The 21,679-nt window shown below is 39.1% G+C and overlaps 1 protein-coding gene across 2 annotated transcripts in view; it reads left to right on the top strand.

Annotated features, from left to right (window-relative positions):
- Positions 1-21,679, top strand: part of col2a1b (collagen, type II, alpha 1b) — a 147,478-nt gene that overhangs the window by 59,805 nt on the left and 65,994 nt on the right. For both annotated transcript variants that reach the window (XM_036559043.1, XM_036559044.1), the window contains exons 23-24: positions 18,998-19,105; positions 19,722-19,775. In XM_036559043.1, coding sequence (XP_036414936.1) covers positions 18,998-19,105; positions 19,722-19,775 — 162 coding nt within the window. The remainder of the gene's footprint in view (positions 1-18,997; positions 19,106-19,721; positions 19,776-21,679) is intronic.

Here is a 21,679-nt window from a genome sequence, read left to right on the forward strand (position 1 = left end):
AAATGTCAGTCAAGGAACTGAAGCTAAAAAGTATCTGGCTTCTACAATAGGACAGCGATCCACAACATGCTTCAAAATCCACCGCTGCTACTTAAACTACTTAAAGAAGCAAAAGCTGAAGCTTTTAGAATGACCTTCACAGCCTCTCGACTTGAACATCATTGTAAAAATCTGTGGGTAGACTTTAACCATTTTGTGAATGCAAGATGGCCCAAATATATTGCAGAACTAGAATGAGGTCTAAAACTAGATCAAGAGTGTGTGTGAGAGAGTGTGAGAGTGAGAGGAGTGAGAGAGAGGAAGAGTATGTTTGTGATTGTGTGCATGCATGATTACATAAGAAGAGGAGTCTTGCTGTCGTTTGTTTTCCTAGCAAGAACAGAAGATGGCACCATTTTTTAAAATTAGCGAGCTTCTTTGTTCTGATACAAAGGATGCTGGGACAAAGGACAGTAGCACTGGCTTTTAAAAGGCAAACGAGACTCACTCAGGCAAAAAGCTAGTGGTGTGTTTTAGCTTAAGAAATGTAACATAATGCTTAAATATTATGATTGCGTATTAGTGAAAGGAGATTGCATGGCCAAAGTTCAGTCTCATATGAGTCTGACATGATCAGTCTCACTCAAAGTTTATTAACCTCCACTGAATTCCTCTGTGGAATTTGGAGGGGAAATTCCATCACTGCTGTTTGGGTGAACAAGACTTGATGCGTCCTCCAAGTTTGCTGGGAATGTCGTCCTTTTGGCTTTGATCCAGGAAAATAAGAGTTCTGTTGGTAGCTCCAAATAAGGGACTTGATCACTTGACTGAGGGTGTGTTTCAAAGAGCTCCCTGGTTTAGTAGTAAAGGTACTGCCATTTTCTAGGGTACCTCATTGTCAAAGTTGTTCCACTGCAACTTCTGTTCCCTAAAGTTCATGCAGTGCACCATAAAAACCAGTGAGCAGTGACTGTTCACTATACTTCCTGACTGAAAATAGTGTCACGCCTGCAGCTTGACTTTCGGAAGCTTTTTAAACAGAGAATGAAAGCTGTATGTTATCTCACCTGCCTCTTGCCCTGGAAAAAAATATTAAATGTGTATTTTTCACATCTGTGAATAGAAAAAGCCTACCAACAATAAAGATTTTGGTCTAGCAAACCAATTTATCACAGTTTATATTTATAGCAACCTGTTAAATACTTATGCTAACAGCTGCATTTGTCCGTGATTTAACTTTATTTATACACTTTGATGTTAATGTTTGCCACCAGCTACCACACACATATATTTTTAGTGTAATGACACAATAGACCACGGTGTATTTTGCAAGTATTGCACTTTATTTGTTCATTTTATGATATTAAAGTAGCCTAAACTGCTAACAGGCTAACTAGTCCTCTGTAACTGCAATATTCAGTTATAGACTTTAAGTTTGAATATTTTCTGAAAGGATCAGATGTAGTGCTACTGAAATGTTGGGTAAATGTCTACTCTGTTGCCAGTTGACTGTTTTAATTAGGTGGCCCTTGGTTAGCTTAGTGCTAACAAAATTAGCATTTATGCTAGTGGTGTTAATCGCCTGAAGAATGGCCTAAGTGCATTACATTAATTGCAATTAAATTGCAGTCTCTGTGTGACTGACACATGACTGTATCTGGGTCTCAGTGTAAAGAATGAGTATTATTGTAATGATTGGACTATTCCATTCAAAAAATAACAGTATGTTTAATCACAGCACAGTGGATGAGCTTCCCAGTCAATGTTGTTGGTACCATGTTGTTACATATTGTTTTTGCACCCACTGCACATGTGATTGAGTCTTCAGTGTCCCAGTGTTCCCACCTCAAGGCACCTAGCCATTGCCCAAATTCGTATTTACTGTGTACTGATTTACTAGATGTGGAACTAATGAGCGAATCAAGACACAGCATGACAGTTTATTTGATAAATCTTGAACAAGTTTTCTTTTCACACTTCACAAGGTTTTTTTTGTTTGTCAAACATTCAAGCCATAAATTTTACTGTTACTTAGATTAATTAAAGGAGAAATACAGTTATTTGTCTCATCGCTCATGCAGTGTAAACAGAGGAAGGGGGAGGGAATCATCTTGATGATGTAGGTCACTAGATTTGGTCCTTTTCATCTTTGACAGTGAGCTTGCATTGTGCAGTTCTCGTGGTGCTGCAACCTGCTGGCCTACATGCTACCTCATTTGTTATGCCATTGCCATTGACAACAGTTGATTTACTTTTGGATGAACTTACCTACTGAATCAAGCCATCAGTTTGCTTCCTGTTCAGTTATAGCCTAACCTTCTATGTGCTGTCTCTTATGCACTAAATGAATGGCTACTATCAATACCTGCCTCCTTGCAGAGAAGTTTCCTGTTATAGCCCCGTTTCCAAATAAAGTTGTGATGCTGTGCAAAATGTAAATAAAAACAGAATGCTATGAACTGCAAATAATTGAAACACTATATTTAATTGAAAAAAGTATAAAGACAGCATATCAAATGTTGAAACTGAGAAATTGTATTGTTTTTTAAGAAAACATGTCCATTTTTAAATTGATGCCAGCAGTACATTTCAAAAAAGTTGGGACAGGGACAACAAAAGACTGGAGTTTGTGTAAGAAAAAAAAAAAACTAGTGGAACATTTCACAACTAATTAGGTTGATTGGCACCAGGTCAGTAACATGATTGGGTATAAAAAGAGCATACCAGAGAGGCTAAGTCTTTCAAAAGTAAAGATTTCACCACTCTGTGAAATACTGCTTGGGTAAATGGTGCAACGATTCAAGAATAACATTTTTGATGTAAAATAGCAAAGAACTTGGATATTTCATAATCTACATAATATCATAACAAGATTCAGAGAATCCAGAGAAATGCCTGTATGCAAGGGACAAGGCTGAAAACCCTTGGGCCCTCAGGCAGCAGTGCATTAAAAACAGACACAATTCTTTACTGGAACACTTCTGAAAACCACTGTCTGTGAACACAGTCTGTCAGTGCATTCACAAATGCAAGGTAAAAGCATATATATGTATAGGATCCAAAAACAGTGGGATCTTCTCTGGACCTGAGCTCATTTTAGATGGACTGAGGCAAAGTGGAAAAGTGTCCTGTGTTCTGACAAATCAAAATTTGATTTTTTTTTTTTGTTGAAATTATGGATGTGTCCTCTGGACTAAAGAGAAGAGGGAGCATCCGGCTTATCAGTGCACAGTTCAGAAGCCAGCATCCGTGATGGTATGGCATTAGTGCACACAGCATGGGTGACATTTGATATGTTGTCTTTATACTACTTCCAGTTAAATTTATAGTTTAAATGATTTGCACAGCATTGCATTCTGTTTTTATTTAAATTTTTTACATTGTCCCAACGTTGTTGGAACAGAGTTGTCGAAATTTTCAATTGCTGATTAAAGAGCCCAGTATAGTCAGTTTTTTTTTCCCTCAGAGAATCTTTTTTAGAAATGGATAAAAAGATCTGATTTAAAATTTTATTTTTGAAGTACATTTTCATAGCATATCATGTAATTAGGTAAATCCCATTCCAATCTGACTGAGTCAAGTGCAGGTTATTTAACTAAAATCATAGTCGTTAACAGGCATGGTCGAAACCAAACAGACTTGCAGATGATTTAAGCAAACAGTCCAAAAGCACAATCCAGTAATCAAACACAAGAAATGAAAGCAAAGGGTCATAACCAGGAAAGCAATACAGGAGTAACAATGCTCAGAAATGCAGGGCATGACTAATACAGGACACACACAGGCACAATAAACTAAACTTTACCATGGTCTTTTATACACAAACATGGCTGCTGATGAGGAACAGTTGAGAGTGACCTCTGTAGGTGAGGAGGGGAACTGGCAGCAGCAGATGTGGCACCAACATATATATTTTCAAAGACAATACAGCCACAATTTGGCTAAGGTGTACTAAGCTGTCAATTAATGCTACAGTAAAATATTTTTTTTCATTCGTAGTGTGTGCCTAATATGAGCTTATGGACAGATTTACACTGTATTTAAAATTCACTTATCCAAATTTGTTGACCAATCTGATGGATTAGTTACCAGTTAATTAATGAATAGTGATGTGTGTGTGTGTGTGTGTGTGTGTGTGTGTGTGTGTGTGTGTGTGTGTGTGTGTGTGTGTTTGATATTTGGACAAAATTGACAGTACTGTAACATCTCATTAAGAATCTAGAGTATGTTCATGAATACATTAAAATAAAAGCCTACAATACTACGCACACAATAAGCCTACTTCAGAGTTTCCAAATTAAAATAAATGTTTTGTTCGAAGTGTTTAAGGTCATAAAACATTTGATTTCTCTGTATGGTGTTTTAGCAAAAGGCTTATAATATTTTTTTATTTGACTAATAAGTTTCTTTTGGCTGAAAATGACATAAACAAGTCACAAAAGCAACAGCAAGTCATTGTGCTAGAGATGTTAATGATACATTTGAACTATTTCTACATTTTTTTTTTACATTTTTACTAAAAATGTCATGTCCTGTTGGAATGCATTGCAAGCTTCTATACCATTGCAAATGGAATTTCTTCCATGTTCTAGAGCATTCTAATCAACTTTAAATTGAGAACAGCGGATGCAGTAGTTCTATAATCAGTTACTAGTCAATTGCAAGTCATGGCCAAAACCAAAGACAGGACCTCTGGTTGCACATTGTGCCTGCTCACAAGGAAAGGCTTTAAAGCCATATCCAAGTGTTTTCAAGCACCAGTGACCACAGTGCAAAACATAATCAAAAAGTACAAGGAGTTCCACACTGAAAAGGAAGCAAAAAGTGACTCTTGTGCTGGCAAGAATGGTAGTGTGAGAAGCCAACGAGAATCCAAGGATCACCACCAAGGCCATCCTGATGAATCTGAGCAATTCTGGTACCAAAATCTCAAGGCAGATACTCCAGCGGAAACTGTACAACTGGTCTCCATGGATGCCGTCCACAGAGGACTCCCATTCTCCAAGACAGGCAGAGAATTCTCACTCTTTCTTTTTTGTCGATGTGAACTTTTGCAAAAGTTAGACAAGAATTTTGCAAAAGCTTGCATGGACAAAGAAGAAAGCTTTTGGTCGTTAATTCCATGATCAGGTGAGATGAAAATGGAGTTCTTTGGACACAGGGACATTTTGTTAGGTGAAAGAAAGGAGCAGGGTTTAACCCCAAGAACATTATCCCCAAGGTCAAACATGGTGGTAGAAATGTAATGATTTAAGGGGGTTTGTTAGCCAATGGTCCAGGCAAACTTGTCAAAGTAAATGGCTTCATGAGAATAGACTACATTAAGATTTTGGAGGAAAATGTCAGGTAGTCTGCAGACAAACTTGGCCTTGGGCAGCATTGTACCTTCCAACAAGACGGTGATTCAAAACATACAGCCAAAGTGTTCAAGAAATGGTCATCAGAGAACAATATCAGCATTTTGGAGTGGCCCAGACAGAATGTATGGATGGAACTAAAGACCAGAGCGATGACAAGGAAGCCTTCAAACCTCAAAGACCTGGAAACTGTCGCAAAAGTGGAATGGTCCAAAATCCCAGTGGATACATGCAAAAAGCTTGCTGGCAATTATAAGAAGCCTTTCATTGCTGTGATGGCAAATAAAGGCTTTGCCATTGATTACTGAGAAAAGGTAAGAATAATTTTGGACTTCGTGTTTTTCGCAGAAATGTAAAAACAAACATTTTTTAAAATGTATTTATTTATTTATCTCTAGCACAATATCTTACTGTCTTTTGTCACTTGTTCATGTAATTTCCATTCAAAAAACTATTGATCAAATAAAAATTTGTTATAACTCAACCCCAAAAAGAAAATGGATAATGCACACAATTCACTCATCTGACACATTCATCAAGTCAAAATGCAAATAAACCATGGTCCCAACAGAAAACAGCTGCTTTACTGATGGAGCTATATAGCTGTAGTTTTGGAACTTTGATTTAGTAGGGTGTATAACGGATTATATTTTTTCCCCACATTTAACATCAGTAGTCTAAATCATGGGTTCCCAATCCCAGTCCTGGTGGCCCTTTGCTTTGCAGGTTTTGTGATTTCTCTGTGCTGACACCTGACCAAGCCAACAAGGAGCTTGTTAATGTGTTAACAAGTTGAATCAGGGGTGCATGATGAGACAAAACACAACAATATGTGTCGTGTTGGGTTGCCAGGACTGGGATTGAGAACACTTGATCTAAAAACATGTTAGCATTATACTGCTGTAGTGCTCAGAAGCTTGGTTGTAACTGCAAACTTTTAGGAAAAAAGTTTATTTGGCTAACTAGCTAAGTAGCCATATCAGTCAGTCACACAAAATATACATAATTCACTTCTACCTTTCAGCACTCTGGCAATTTCTCTCCAAATTGTTTAGTAAAACGGTTGTAGAGATCCCTCCTTTTCTTCATTTCATGGATGAGTTTCTTCTATTCTGTTCTGAGGCGGAATAGGGATTAGGAATGTGATGTGATAATGCATTGCTTTATGGGTGATCTTCCATAGTGGTTAGTCTGTTTAGGCTGGTTAAGAATAGTTGAATCAATGCTCCTTTCCTACCTGTTTTATGGCTGATCTGAATCATTAAATGCGTTTGCACATCTGATTAGAATGTGGATTTACATGCCTAACAGATTAAAGATTAGAGCAAAATTGAGGAAAGCAGATAGAAAAGGAATGTTCATTAAGCTATTCAGACACAGCTCAAGTTGAACAGCACGTATGAAACATTGCAGTGAAAATTTTTAATCTAATCGTATAGATTAACTGGATTAAACCTTTCTAGATTATTTAGTGGGTTTGTCACGTTTGTAATCATTGTGCTCTTTAACATGCTTCATGGGTGCCAGAATGCAACTGCTGCACCACTTAAGGTGGAAGGTAAAATTGGAATAAGAAGCTGGTGATAAGAACCAAATCTCAGTATTGTGGTATATCTCAGCATTGTGGTATACCACTACTGATCAACAGACAATGTTTTAGCTCTCAAAACTGTTTTCCAGCTTAAAGATACATGGTGAAGTGAGTTAACCTGTAAATAGGCCACTAACGTTAGCTGAGCTGTCAGACGATTAGCGTTTACTTGTATGTTTCTTTAGATTGACTGCCTCTTTAATTAAGAATGTGTAATCTAATATAGATTTTGTGGGGGGTTAATATTTTACAGTACGGTACAAATATGGCCTCATTCACCAACTGTTTTTAAAAGGAAAACCAGGAACTCACGCTTACTAGGAAACCAAACATGAACCCAAAAACCCCCACATACTCAGCACGGGTGCACAAAAAAATTTTATTTCCATAAACCTGAACAAAAGCAAACCCAAACTGAAATAAAGTCTAGCTTGGCTAAACTCACTGAATTCGGCCCAATCACTCTCAAAATCCCCCCAACCTCAGTCTTCTCTTCCCTGGCATGACTTGAAGAGATTCTTTTAAACCCTATCTGTGATCCTCCCTTGATTTGTCCTAGCTGTCCATGAGCAAGGAAAGGATCGCACCTCACAAGCACACATCATATGTGTCCTAGTCCCCCACCACTTTAGAGGACACCCACCAGGGTTGAACAGTAATCAACATCCGATGGCCGCGCCCCAGCAAGAGAGGCAAGGCTTGCACGGCAGTGATCCCAGATGGCCCAGCAGAATCTGGTGATGATTTATGGTGCTCTGCAGAGCACAAGGCAGCGCCAGTGAAGCAAATGGCAGCTCATCAGTGCTCCCCAGAGCACGGATGGCACCAGGGACAGCAATGAGCAGCGGCAACCATGCTCATCTAGTGGTGCTCTCTTGAGCATTGCGTGGCACTGAAGGAACGTGCACCAAGCACGCTGGGACACGGGGCAATGCTGTGGATTAAGGTGCTGACTCAACAGTACTCTACTGAGCACTAGCTGGCACTGTGGAAATTTCGGGCCAGTGAAAGTCATCATCCTCCCCAGGCCCACTTTCCTTGCCCTCCAAACATGGCCAGCAGCCAGGATTGAAATAATCAGGCTTGGGGACAAATGTGGCAAGGTGGGGCTCTGGCAGGTCAGGCACAGCTGTGAGAGAGAGAGAGAGTGAGAGGTAAAACAGGTAGAGAGGGATGAGAGTGAACACTGTGCAGGAGACCTCCTCATCAATCGCAGGCAAGGCAGCATTCACCAGGTTCCAAAGGCAGATCGGCGTATGGGACCTGACGTCGTGGCCCCTAATGTTCGGTTACAGAGACAGCACTTGGGGCTGCAGCTGCAGCTTAGCCACTGCTGGAGGCTATTGCTTGCCCTCGTCCTCCGAGTTATCTGTGCCAGAGATTATGCAACAGTTAGCTCTATTGGCACACCCTGATTAGTAGAGAAGCAGTGAAAGTAGAGAAATCATTTTAGATATTGAAATTGAAATACTGAAACACAGTTATATCTTTGTTATGCAGACAGTTAACTGTACAACAGTACATGTGTAGTATGGGTTTGTTTTGCCATTGCAATGGGTCAGAGATCCAACTGCACACCTGAAACACTTCTTTAATCTTCCCTCTCTCATCTATCCATTTTTGGATGGATGCAGTATAAAAATGCTCAATAAATTTTTATACCTAAGAATTTAATTCCTTACAAAGCATTCTATAAAAGTCCTGGCATGATCAGGACAGCCCCTTTGTTTACAATGTTTTAGAAAAAAATTACAATGAAAAATAAATGAAAAGTTGAACATTCAGCAAGCATACATACATACATACATCATCTAAACCGCTTATCCTTCTGGGTCGCGGTGGGGTGCTGGAGCCTATCCCAGCTGTCATTGGGCGGAAGGCAGGATACACCCTGGACAGGTCGCCAGTCCATCGCTGGGCAGCATTCAGCAAGCATCCAAAGTAAAACCAACTTTACCACTCTAGGGTTGGGAGGGTTATTTTGATAATATATTCTGGTACAGATTACTGATTACACGCTAAAAAATGTAATATGTAGCATAATCCAAATAATTACTAAATTAAAGTAACACGATCTGATGTGATAACAGATACTTTTGTTACTTTTGGATTACTTGTCTTTTTAAAGTTATAAAGTTTATTGTAGCTTCCAAATGCAATTTTAAACACAACACACAACTGTCGACCTCGCATTTAGCTGCCTAGCACCTTACTATAAAAGCTGATAGCACACACCGGCGGGTAAAGACTGGTTAAGTAGAGTCCTATTTTGTACAGCACTAGGCATAGATGTCTATGGCAAATGTTACGTTTGCAGTACTGAACTGGTCAATTTTACTTAGTAATTAATTTGCTTATTAATTATTGTACCTACCTAGCTCACTGTTGTGTACATTGATGGCATACAGATATACTCACGGTTCTCCAACAACTGCTAGAGCATAATTTGTACATGTTGGTTGAAAAGAGTGAATTTCATAAAAAACAATCTCGTTTCTGGATTAAATACTGGACAAGGAGTGTGCATCGATGATTGAAGAGATGGGGATTCAAACAGCATGTTGACCTGACTCATGACTTAATTTAAGTGTGTGGTTTTTCCTTTTAGTTTTACTATGGTCATGCACAGTGTTGGGGTTTGAGGACACTGCATTATGGGTATTGTAGTGTATTTATGTCATTATCTTGGCAATACCTTGATTAATAAGTATACTATCTACCATAAATGGCAAATACTTCACTGAAATTCCATTGAAAAATGGGAAAAGAGTGGCAGGAAAGTTTATTACCTGTGAAGGTTAGGAAAGCTAAATTTGGCTGTTAAGCATGAGAAGCTCCCATCGTGACCATTGCCTGGAGGCAGAACTTAGGAAAGGTAAACAGCAGTAATTACTGTGATGCCATTCTCCTCACAGCTTTTCATTATGGAAAAACTGGTAACACTTTACACTATGGTTCCTTAATGACTGCTGCGTAAACAAATTATAAACAAATACTTTGATTATCTGTAATGCATAACAGACAGGTTAACTAATATAATAATGGTTTACAGCTGGGCTGCCAGTTAGGCCAAGCCTGGCCACCAGAGGGAGACAAAGGGCACCTCCCTTGTAATCAAGAGACAAATGGCATTAAATGTGATTCTCCTGTTTAAGGGGAGTGTTTTCACAGCTCAGTGCTCAGTCTTGAGTTCTCTTTTCAGAGTGCTATACAGGTCTGGGACAGTAAGTATACCCCCTCGAGTTTTCTCTTGGGTCTCTCTTCCCTCTTGCCTTTTCTTGACTGTGCCAGACCAAACCCCTTGAGCGTTCCTCTCAGGATTTTTCTGGCACCCCTTTCTGAGCATTTCTTGAGTCCCTGCATTGAGTTTAAAATAAAAACAAAAACAAAAAAACACATAAATAAACTAATATAATAACTAATTTATTAATATACTAATATTAACTAAAATAGTAGTAACCAGGAACAGAATTATGAACAAACTAATAAATCATTAAGAAAAGATAAATATTTGGAAACAAAATGTGTTATCATATTCATTCATGTAGTAACAAACATGAGCTGAAGTAGAACTAATGAATAAATTTAATGGAAAGAGAGAAAGAATTAGCAATGTAGTAACAATCTAGAGCCAAATGGTTCTGGAATGGCCTAATGCGCAAACAGAATGAACATGTTTTTTTACTGTTTGAGGAGAGACATTTACAGGGCTGCGACCTTCGAAGGTCTGATCAGCAGCATACACGTCCCATTTCAAAAGAATGTGGAGGATCCTTAAAATACAGCCAAGAAATGTGGCCTTCTTTTCTCCAAATTCTGAGGATGCACCAGTGTAGCCTTTTCAGCCTTGAGTTCCCATGAGCCATTGCTTTATGTGTGTAGATGCATCTATGAAAAGGAAGCCAAAGACCACCCCGCAGAGGGAGACGAGGGAGTCCTTTGTCTAAAAAGCCTAACAGTTTGCGGGCAGGGAGACCATAGGTTCTAAGATAAGATAAGATAAGATAAGATAATCCTTTATTAATCCCACAACGGGGAAATTTGCGGTGTTACAGCAGCACAGAAGACAGAGCAGCAGGAAATATACAAACAATATATAAAATAGAATAAACAATAAAAGTATAAAGATATATATGTATATGTACAAAGATTACAAGAAAAATATACAAAGTATTAAATTTAAATTTAGAAATGTAGAAATGTATGTATTGTAGTGAGTATTGCACAGTGAATAAAATAGCAAATAAATAAACAGTAAATAAATGGAGAAATATTGCACTTGACATAATTGCACATAATGGTGGTAAACATGTTGACAATGATCCGCAGTGAATATACTACGCATGGTGGATTGAGATATTGCACACAGTAAAGTGCTATGGCAGTGATGTTGAGAGTTCTTGCACATGGAAAGTAATTGTAAACTACTGTCTACTGAGTGCCATGACTGTTATAGAGTCTGACAGCGGCTGGGAGGAAGGACCTGCGGTATCTCTCCTTCACGCACCGCGGGTGCCGCAGCCAGGCACTGAAGGAGCTGCTCAGTGCTGTCAGAGAGCGGTGCATGGGGTGGGACAGGTTCTTCAGCATGTTTGTTAGCTTAGTCCTCATTCTCCTGTCCCCCACCACCTCCACTGGGTCAAGAGGACATCCCAGGACAGAGCTGGACTTCCTGATGATCTTATTCAGTCTCTTCCTGTCAGCAATGGAGATGCTGCTGCCCCAGCACACCACTCCATAAAAAATGGCTGATGCCACCACAGCGTCGAAGAAGGTCCTGAGAAGTGCCCCCTGCACGCCAAAGGACCTGAGTCTCCTCAGGAGATGTAGCCTGCTCTGGCCTTTCCTGTAGAGGGCAGCTGTGTTGTCAGTCCAGTCCAGCTTGTTGTTGAGGTGAACACCCAGGTACTTATAGGACTTCACAATCTCAATGTCCATTCCCTGGATGTTCACAGGCACCGGAGGAGAATGTTTGAACTTGCGAAAGTCCACCACCAGCTCCTTGGTTTTTCCTGCGTTGATCTGCAGGCAGTTCCTCTGGCACCATTCCACAAAGTCCTGCGTCAGTTCTCTGTACTCCCTGTCATCTCTGTCTGTGATGAAGCCGACGATAGCAGAGTCGTCAGAGAACTTACTCCCATTCACTTACTCAGAACTTCTGAGTAAGTGAATGGGAGTAAACTGTGGAAATACCTGAGTACCCTGAACAAACTGTTGTTTTATGGATACAGAGCGCAATACAACAGACTGACTGTGCTGTCAGTCAACTTCAACATATTTTCTCTCTTGCCCATTTTTAATGAGCCAAAGTGTGTCATACAAAAAAAAATAAGGTTTTGTGAAACGAGTAACAGCAGATGGGGTTGCACCAGTTAGGGTTCATTTACAGTACTGTGCCAACGTTTCGGAAAACTCATCACCAAACAGAGACGGTATGTCCAACAAAAGAATAAATACTGTGGAAAAGTATGTGATAATCGACTGGTACATGTCTGTATACCCTTATTAAAAGTAAAACAACAGAAAATGATATGCCGTGTATTGTTTCTCTGACATTAGCCCATCATAAATGACAATCTAAACAGATCATGAATCTCCAGAGTTTAGCTTAGCTAGTCAAAGTGGGCTTGTCAATGTGAAATCAGCTTTACCCATAACAATTTTCATTGTTTTATACCAGAAAAGTAAGCTGAAGAAGGATAAAGTAGCATAGACCCCACCTATCGGCTACCTCAAAACAAAACATGAAACTGTAAGTAAATGAAAGATATGTATAGATATGTGTGCACATTAATGTCCAAGACTCATTTGACTTTTAAAGATTTTTTTTTTAAATATGTTTTTGTTTGATGCTAATACTGCTTATTCTCTCCATACATAGAGGCTAATGATCTCACTGCAACTAAATCTTGAAAAACTTTCCAGCATTTTGTAATATTTTGGAACATATTACATGCATTTTTTTATCTTTCTATCTTGTCTTGCAGAATTCCCAGTCAGTGTAAACAGCTATAGACCAATCTCAAAACTGTCATGTTTAGCTAAAATTTTAGAATCTTTAGTGAATAGCTAACTCTTTTTGAAAACTCTGTTCTGCTTAACTTTCACTCTGGCTTTAGAGAAAGACAGCATCATTTCTGTGACCACACTGGTTTTAAATGATCTCTACACGTCCTTAGACAGGAAAAGGCACTGGCTGGCATTTTCACTGATTTAACAAAAGCTTTTGACACTGTCGATCACAGTCTTCTTTTCAGATACTTGCAAATTAGTGGCTTTAAATATAACGCAAGACAGTGGGCCCAAAATTACCTGTCTGACAGAAAACAGTGTGTGGCACTGGGAGCCATAAATCAGATTCCTGTAACCAACATCAACATTGATATGTATCGACGTTTTTGCCACCTCCGCCTCAGACTGCAAAATGAACTTGTACACAGATTCCAGTGCTCATTTAATGCCTTACAAACTGGTCTGTACAAGCTCAAATTCAGTAGTATAATGTGTTTACAGTGCAATTAAGTTTGTTTTCTGTGGGCTTAGGCCAGAAACATACTTCATGCAAGTACGCAAACGCAGGCACGTCAAGCCATGCAAACACAATTCTGGGCATCATTGCATTATAAAATGTGTCATGATGCAATTTATAATGCAACACAACACAAGCGCAAGCTACATTTTGAATATTACAGCAAGGGGTGCTATAGCAAAAGCCAAGCTGATTTGTACCGCCAGGATGCTTTCGCCTAGTAAACTGTCATAGCTGATGAGCAGTTGGACTCTCACAAAAATTGTTTGCTCGCATAAATGTATTTATATTACATTGTCACCTTTTCATTCTGATGGAACAGGTGAAGCACCTAACACTTTCCTACCGGTCTCATGTTTAGTAGCTGTGGATGTTGGAATGACAGTAGCTCCTGTTTTGATTTGTCCTCTATCTCCCCTTGTGCACTGAATGTTTTTCCCACCACAGTAATATAGTAAAGCATGGTGAGTTTGTACAGGAGGGCTGTGGATTTGCAATGTGTTGGCTCAACATTTGTACCTGTGTGCCTGCTTTGAGTATGTTTCAACACTAGTTGGCAGCAGACGTTTCACCTCAAACTAAAGAAAGCTAACCAGGAAATAGTATTGTGTGATCCTGCAGTTCCCTGTGATGGACTGGTGACCTGTCTTCCGCCCAATGACAGCTGGGATAGGCTCCGGAGCCTATCCCAGCTGTGTGTGTGATCCTGCAGTTTTGTACGTGCAAAATTACAACATTGTAAGCAATACTTAAATACTGTTTTTAGATGTGATTTTTTGCAAGAATAAAGTTTAAATGCCCTCATAAGGGGGAAGCTTACATTTTCCTCACAGCAGTTGCCAAAGAGAGACGGCAGAAATACACAATATGCAGAATTGGCTGAAATTAGGGGATGGACAATTTTGGGGGGAGTGACATTTAGAAGCCTACACTAGGAGCGAGGATGTTTGGACGTCTGCTTGCATCACCAAACACACTAACTGCAGTTCAGCCAATGTAATTACTTAACATTAGCTCCGCAGCTCAGCTCGGTTTACAGCTAAATTAAAAATGAAATAAAACATAGGCGTTCATTGGCCCACGGATTTGTTACAATTTTTTAATATGGCCCTTTTAGTGGTTGAGTTTGACACCCCTGCTTTAACTGGTTTACATGTTACATTCTCTTTATAACTGGATTCTGCCCGAATGAGTGGACGGAGCATTTAGCAGCAGAAAGCTAACCAGCTAACAGGCTAATTCTACAGTAATAAAATACAAACTTCATACTCAAGCTTTAAAATAAAAGGTTACTTCAGACTGAGACATACAATGTAAAGAATGTTACTTACATGCCTGTTACAAGCTAAAAAATGTGCATATTTAAACTAGAGTTGACATAAATCCCAAACAGCACAAAGCTAACCCCGCTAACTTGACGCTAACATGGCTAGCTACCATAATGAAATGGAACGTTATCTAATGGCTGATTTAAAAAAACTGATTTCTACATTACACATTGATATGTAATAACATATAACAAATCTATTAAGATACAAACATTGGCACACAAGTATTTGAGCATCCCAACCATAAAGATTATTAATATTTTTATTTATTCCCACATTTCTATCATATTAGGATGCTATTAGCTAAAATGCTTTGTGAGAAATTTTATCCATAAGTCACTGAAAGCATCATGGGGTGCAGGAATAAGGTGGATATGTATCTTCATCAGTACTTTCAGGTTAGTGACCTTTACATGCATCACGGTTTTAAAAAAGGAAATTTGAGAGTCCTTCAAATTTAAAAGAAAATTACTTTCGTTATTACGATTTTTGTCTTTTTTTGTTTCATACACTTGAGGACCCTTGTGTTACGCTTGTGACATGCAGTGTTGTGTAGTTATTGTAAATATATGTCATTACTGTAATTTAATGTAATCCTAGAAGTGTATACATCGACATCAATTAGTTCAAAGACTATTATTTTGAAACATTTACAGACATAGAGGAATGAAAGCTAGGTAGTGAGGTGCACAATTTAAGCCAAAAGTTTACTTGTGATGTCTCTGCACCATCTTGCCTTGTAGTCTTATGGAGCACGTTACGTCTAATCGGTAGCTGATTACAGTACATGCATTATGTGCTACTCAGCAGTGACACAGGTGCTAACACATCGAAGGCCTTTGGTATCAAAACACATTTGAACATGCACATTAACATGTTAATATAATTTTATGCATCAGTGCATAAAATTTGGTCATGATGATATGAGAAAAAAGTCATGTTAACGCATTTTTCTAGGTTTCCACCAATTAGATACCTTAAGTCTGAACATATATGCATGTTCAAAAAAAAAAGAATTACAACCAACAATGAAAGTCAAAGTCAGTGTGAAGCAGCATGCTCGTCCACATAGAATTATTCATGAATTATTCATTAAAACTTGTGTGGTGTTTAGGTCTGTGGGACTCATTTTCAATGTTTGCCAAAAGAAAAAATGATGCAATTTATCATTATTTTCACCCCAGATTCCTTGGCCTTTGCTCATTTTCTGTGAAGAACATATAAAATAACACATTTTCAGTGACTTCACACAGTATGCCCCCTACACATTTTTATTATACATGTGGTGTTCGGGTGAACCTGTGGGGAATAAAATGTTCTCCTACATGGCCTGCTGTTAGTGTGTGTGTGTGTGTGTGTGTGTGTCTATGTGTGTACGAGTTTGTATATGAGTACATGTGTGTGAGGGTGAACAACATGGACAAGCTGCTGACTGACTACAGCTGCAAAAGGAGGACCCTACGCTGTGATATTTTAAATATCTGATACTTTTACATAAATTGTTATGGCTGTTTTTGTTTCAAAAAAACAATAATGCGGTGGGTACACCAGACTCACTGAGTAGCAAAAACATGAACACCACACAAGGGTTAATTAGATATATATGAGGTGCTTGCCTACCTAACAACTATGGTCCGTGATCACGCATGAAGGGATTTCACAAGGCTTTTTAAAGTTATGGTAGCTTTTATAGTATAACGTCGCTGTCGAAACAAAACCTTGTATCTTAAAATCACCATATAAAAATCACCATATCTGCCATATTAGAAGTTCAATATGGTGGGAATACTTGCATTAACACAAAGACATGACATGTTAACACAGCAAAAATCAGCATATTAACACCATCTCTTACATCTAAACATGAAAGCTGTGTTACAAAAGCTACATTGCAGTCTAAATGGGCAGCCTTTCTAGACTGCTACATCATCAAGGCTGTACCAATCAGAGGGATCCTTCCACAAAGCAGACAATTTTCAAGAACCTGCCAAAGTATTCACAGTCAGCTATAATTGCTTGCGCAGGCGTCTGACCCAAAGAAAGTTCATGAGAAATGCTGGCAGATTAAATTCACTTCTACACATTGTTGAAAAAGGCCAGTAAAATGTATAGTAAATTATACTGTACAGTATTTCTTTAGTTTTGTATATGTTTAATATGGTGTAAGTTGAAAGGAAATTTTGCCTTGTACATTAAATACACATCATTGTTTTGCTTGTCAGCTTGCTATGCAAGTTAAACATACTTACCGGTGACATGACAAAGTAGCTTTAGTAGACCATTCTGTTTTGCGTTGTGTCATACAAACGAGGAGCCACTTCTCTTGGCTGTAGCCTGGGTTTTAGAAAGATTTACCCTTTCTTCTTTTGGATTAGGCAGAAGGGTTATATTTAAACTGCAATGGAGTGTTGTTGCCTTTCACCTTCTCACTGTTAAGAATGTACCCCTAAAGAGCCATTCCATTTTGCTGCTGGGGGTGGGGGAAAGGTGTTCTTTTTAGAGTGTAGGCTGCCACCTGCTGTAATGAGTGGTGTGGTGCTAAAAACAGCTAATAAGCAAATGTTCCACTTGTTTGAATAATTTTTGAATATGTTTTAAGTAAAATTCACATTCATATTTGTTGGTGAACTGTATTATACTGTTTCTGAGTGATGTTAAAGTGCTTGTTTAGAATGACCTTCTGAAAATCTTACAAACCTGTGCCACTTTAATAAATTTGTGATTCTGTTTATGTACATTTTTAGTACTCCCTGACAGAGACAGATATTCTGTAAAAATGTACATAGCTCTGCTGCAGCACATTCCAATGTGTTTAAGATTCTATGCCTTTCTCTTGTATTCTTACCACAGCAGAGACACTGACATGCTGGTATGTATGTATCAGGAAAAGCAGTTTTGCTGGCATTTTCCTAGCCACTTTATTAGACATACTTAACGTGGAGTATTGGATATCTATACCATAGGATAAAGGACTTGCTTTGGAGTGTGTGGTGGATTAGTAATGGTTGACTTCGTCGGCAAAGATTTTTTGAGAAGTTCGGACGTAATGTGCATAAAATTTGGGAATACTGTTTATAGGGCCAGCATGGTGGCGCTGTGGGTATCACTGTCGCCTCACAGCAAGAAGGGCCTGGGTTTGGTTCCCCAGCTGGGTGACCAGGGTCAGAGTTTGTACGTTCTCCCTGTGTCTGTGTGCGTTTTTTCCAGGTACTCTGGTTTTCTCCCGCAGTCTAAAGACTTGCAGTCAGGCCAATTGGACATGCTAAATTGCCCCTAGGTGTGTGTGTGTGTGAGTGTATATGTCTGTGTGTCTGCCCTGCGATGGACTGGTGACGTGTCCACAGTGTATCCTGCCTTCCACCCAAAGACCACTGGGATAGGCTCCAGCACCACCCGTGACCCAGAAGGATAGGTGGTTTATTGAAATGGGCAGAGATTGTTAAGCCTATTTCATTTAATTTGAGGCAGTATGCCTTATATAAAGACATAGTCAAGGTACTTTTTTAGGAATTACAATATTTGTTGACATTAAGAAAGCTAAAATTCTCCATGTGTACTGATCATAAACAAAAAAGGCCAGGCTAACAAGCTAGCAAGCTGTTCTTTGTCTTGTCTCAACCCTTGGCCCACCCCACTTGGCCCAACCCTTGGCCCACCCCACTTGGCCCAAAGTGTAACAACATTACACTTTGACTTTTCAGACACAATCTAGTACTAAAATGTTTTTCCAATCAAGACAAATAGGTTTAAACCTTAGAAATACAGAAATAACATGTTATATCTGGTCTGTGTTACACAAGCATGTTTGGCATAACGTTGTGGAAAATCAATAAACATTCACAAAACATACAATAAATTATCTATAGATTAAGTGAATTCAAATTTATTGTTAGCAGTAGCTATGCTATACGTTATGTATGAAGATGTTTGGGTCTTAAAACCTTTCTTGAAGCAGCATTGGAATTCCTGTCACAAAACACAAATTAATGAGTATTTTTTAATATCATAGCCACCAGGTCTGTTCAACAGCAATGACTAGAATAGTGTTTATTTCATTGTGTATGCATCAAGTGTGAAAACCAAACATGAAACATTCTCTACTAGGTTAGTTTTAGTTATGAATAACAGCAACAATATCTATAAAGATAAACCTTTACCTGGAGAATTATTTACTTTTCAATTTATAAGGCATGCACATGTTGTTTTTGTTTAGGGTCGTGCTGGCCCCCAAGGTCCTCCCGGCCCTGCTGGAGAGGAGGGTAAGAGAGGTCCTAGAGGAGAACTTGGTGCTGCTGGACCCCAAGGACCCCCTGGAGAGAGAGTAAGTAGATTGTTATTTTGTAATAACAAAATAGTTAGCACCATAACCTTACAAATATAGCATAGTAAGAACATCCAAACTTGTATTTCATTGCATCCCTGTACCTGAACTTTGTTGTCTTAATGGCATTTCTTAAATACAGTGACCTAAAGGTATAGTTGCAGAAGAAAAGCACCAATGCTAAGCGGAGGAATTTGAAAACAACAAAGATGGCTAAGAAGCCAACCACCTACAATGACCTTTTTTAGGTAGTATTCATTAGGCATTTGTCCAGAAAATTTAGTAAATATTAACTGTCAGACACAATCACGTAAAAGTGGAGTAAATCAAAATGTGATTGTAAGTAGCTTGTAACGTAATGGTAATGGTAAGTAAACAATATAACAAATTTACCAAGTAAACAATTTAACAAATTTACCAAGGTATACATGCTGACGTGATGATTCCAGAAATGAAAATGATCACCCTGCCTGAGAAATACTTTTGTTAAAGGCAGAAAAACTGTAAGCAGATTCTACACATGCTTGATGGCAAATATGATACAGAAAAGTCTTGAAAAAAGCTTTCTATGTCTTCAATAATGTTTCTCTTTATTTTTCATTTGTATTGTTTGCAGGGTGCTCCTGGTAACCGTGGCTTCCCAGGACAGGATGGTTTGGCTGGTCCCAAGGTAAGTCTTTATCATTGTAACCTTAAAAGCCTGAACTTATGGGTTTACTATATTCCAAAGTGAAACAAATTCTGCTATTAGATTAAAGGAGCCATACTGTAAAATTTTCCTTTTTTAATAAGTTTGATGTTCTATGTAAACTGAAAGTTTTCTTGGCAGTAGTCTTTTCAAAAGCATTATTGTGTTCAAAGATTGCAGAATGCCCTTGTAGCATGGCATGTGCTACCCCAGGCTCAAGGAGGACGCTGGAGGCAGGATTTAGGGTTGCAGCAGCCATATTTATTTAACCACACAAAACAAACAAACTCTAAAACTTAACCAAAGGTACGCTGGCCACTTTTCAGTGGCTTCAGTCAGTCTTTTTACTCAATCCTTCTTCTAAGCTTTTCAGCTCTTCCTCAGTCTTTTGCTGCTGCTCGTCCCTCTCTCTCGCTCCGTTCCCTCTCAGCTCTTTTAAAAGGCGCTCACGCTGCCAGCCAGATCAGCATCAGCTGGCTCTCACCTGAGCCGAGAGGGAACGAGAGCTCGCTGCTCCACCTCCTTGTCACCGACCCCAGCTGGCAGCTCAGCCGCCCAGGTCGAAAGTGAGGTGTAATGGAGCGGCCTCTCTGCGTAACAGGGGGCGGGGCCCAGGCGGCGGAGCTCGGGACTCGCTCCTTGCCCTGGTGCCTCTCGTTGCCGGCACCGTCGTCGTCTTCCTCCTCCTCCCGCCGTCACTCGCGTCACTCGGGTTATTCGGAGGAGCTCGGGCTTTGCGCTCCGCCCCCTCCCCACTCGCGGCTCTCCCTGCCGTCGCGGCCGAGGTTCGTCGTATGCAAACACCCATACCTGAAGACATTCATGCAAATATATTTGTGAATAAAACAGTATTTAAAGTGCAGAGTTCAGCAAATGGATAGGAGGTTGTTCTGGAGTAGGAGCCAGATAGGAGCTTGTTTGGGAATTGTGCAGATCAAGCAGGGTAAATAGATTAATACCCATAGTCTTTTCTGCAGTCCTGATGTTGTGTTTTAGTTTATAGATATTGTGCTTGGTGACTGTGATGGCAGTGGTGATGACAGAGTCCGTATTGGCTGTGTAGAGCTGAACCAGCAACTCTTGGTGTATGTGGAAATTTTCCAGCTGCTCCAGAAAGCACATCCTCTGCTGGGCTTTTTTTGTGATGGAGTGGATGTTCATGTCTTATTTCAAGATCTTGGCGATTGTAGTTCCCAGAAACTTGAAGGACTCCACAGACATTCTTTGTGATGGTGATGGTGGCTTCACTTAAAGTCCACAGTCATCTTTACTGTTTTGAGAGTGTTCAGCTCCCAGTTGTTGTGACAGCTACAGAGGACCACCATCTGTCGGTAATCTTAGGGTGTAATCACGCATCGGAAAATGCAGAGGGTTGTGGCACGTGCCATGCTCTATATGCGCTGGAAATGTCAACATTCTTTCAATGCTTTTGAAAAGAAGTTAGGTAGATTGGTGTGGGGGTACAAAAGTCAGAAGCCCCATTCTCATATGGCTACTGCTTGAATCTGCTCGAACGTCTGCACTGAGAATGAAGTTAGATATTTAAAGGCCTGAAAAATTACATTATTATACCTGTGAAAAGACATTGTAAAGAATTTTGAAATTGCATTACAGTTCTTAAGAAACATTAAATATTAAATAGTAAATACTGATGATTTATATTGTTGTATTAAGTAATTGACAAATGAATAAATAAATAAAAAAGAATAAACAAGTGAAAAAAATAAATAAATAAAACAATAAAGCCATAGGCACAATAAAGATGATTTAATTAAAGTTAATTATTTAATTGACACTAACAAATATTTTAATACAAGTATTAAATACTTTGTAAACATTATTTTTGTCTTACGAATGTTGAAGTTCATGGTTTATTAATGTTAACA

The sequence above is a fragment of the Colossoma macropomum genome, unplaced genomic scaffold (assembly GCF_904425465.1).
Source record: "Colossoma macropomum unplaced genomic scaffold, Colossoma_macropomum, whole genome shotgun sequence".
In the NCBI taxonomy this organism is placed as follows: domain Eukaryota; kingdom Metazoa; phylum Chordata; class Actinopteri; order Characiformes; family Serrasalmidae; genus Colossoma; species Colossoma macropomum.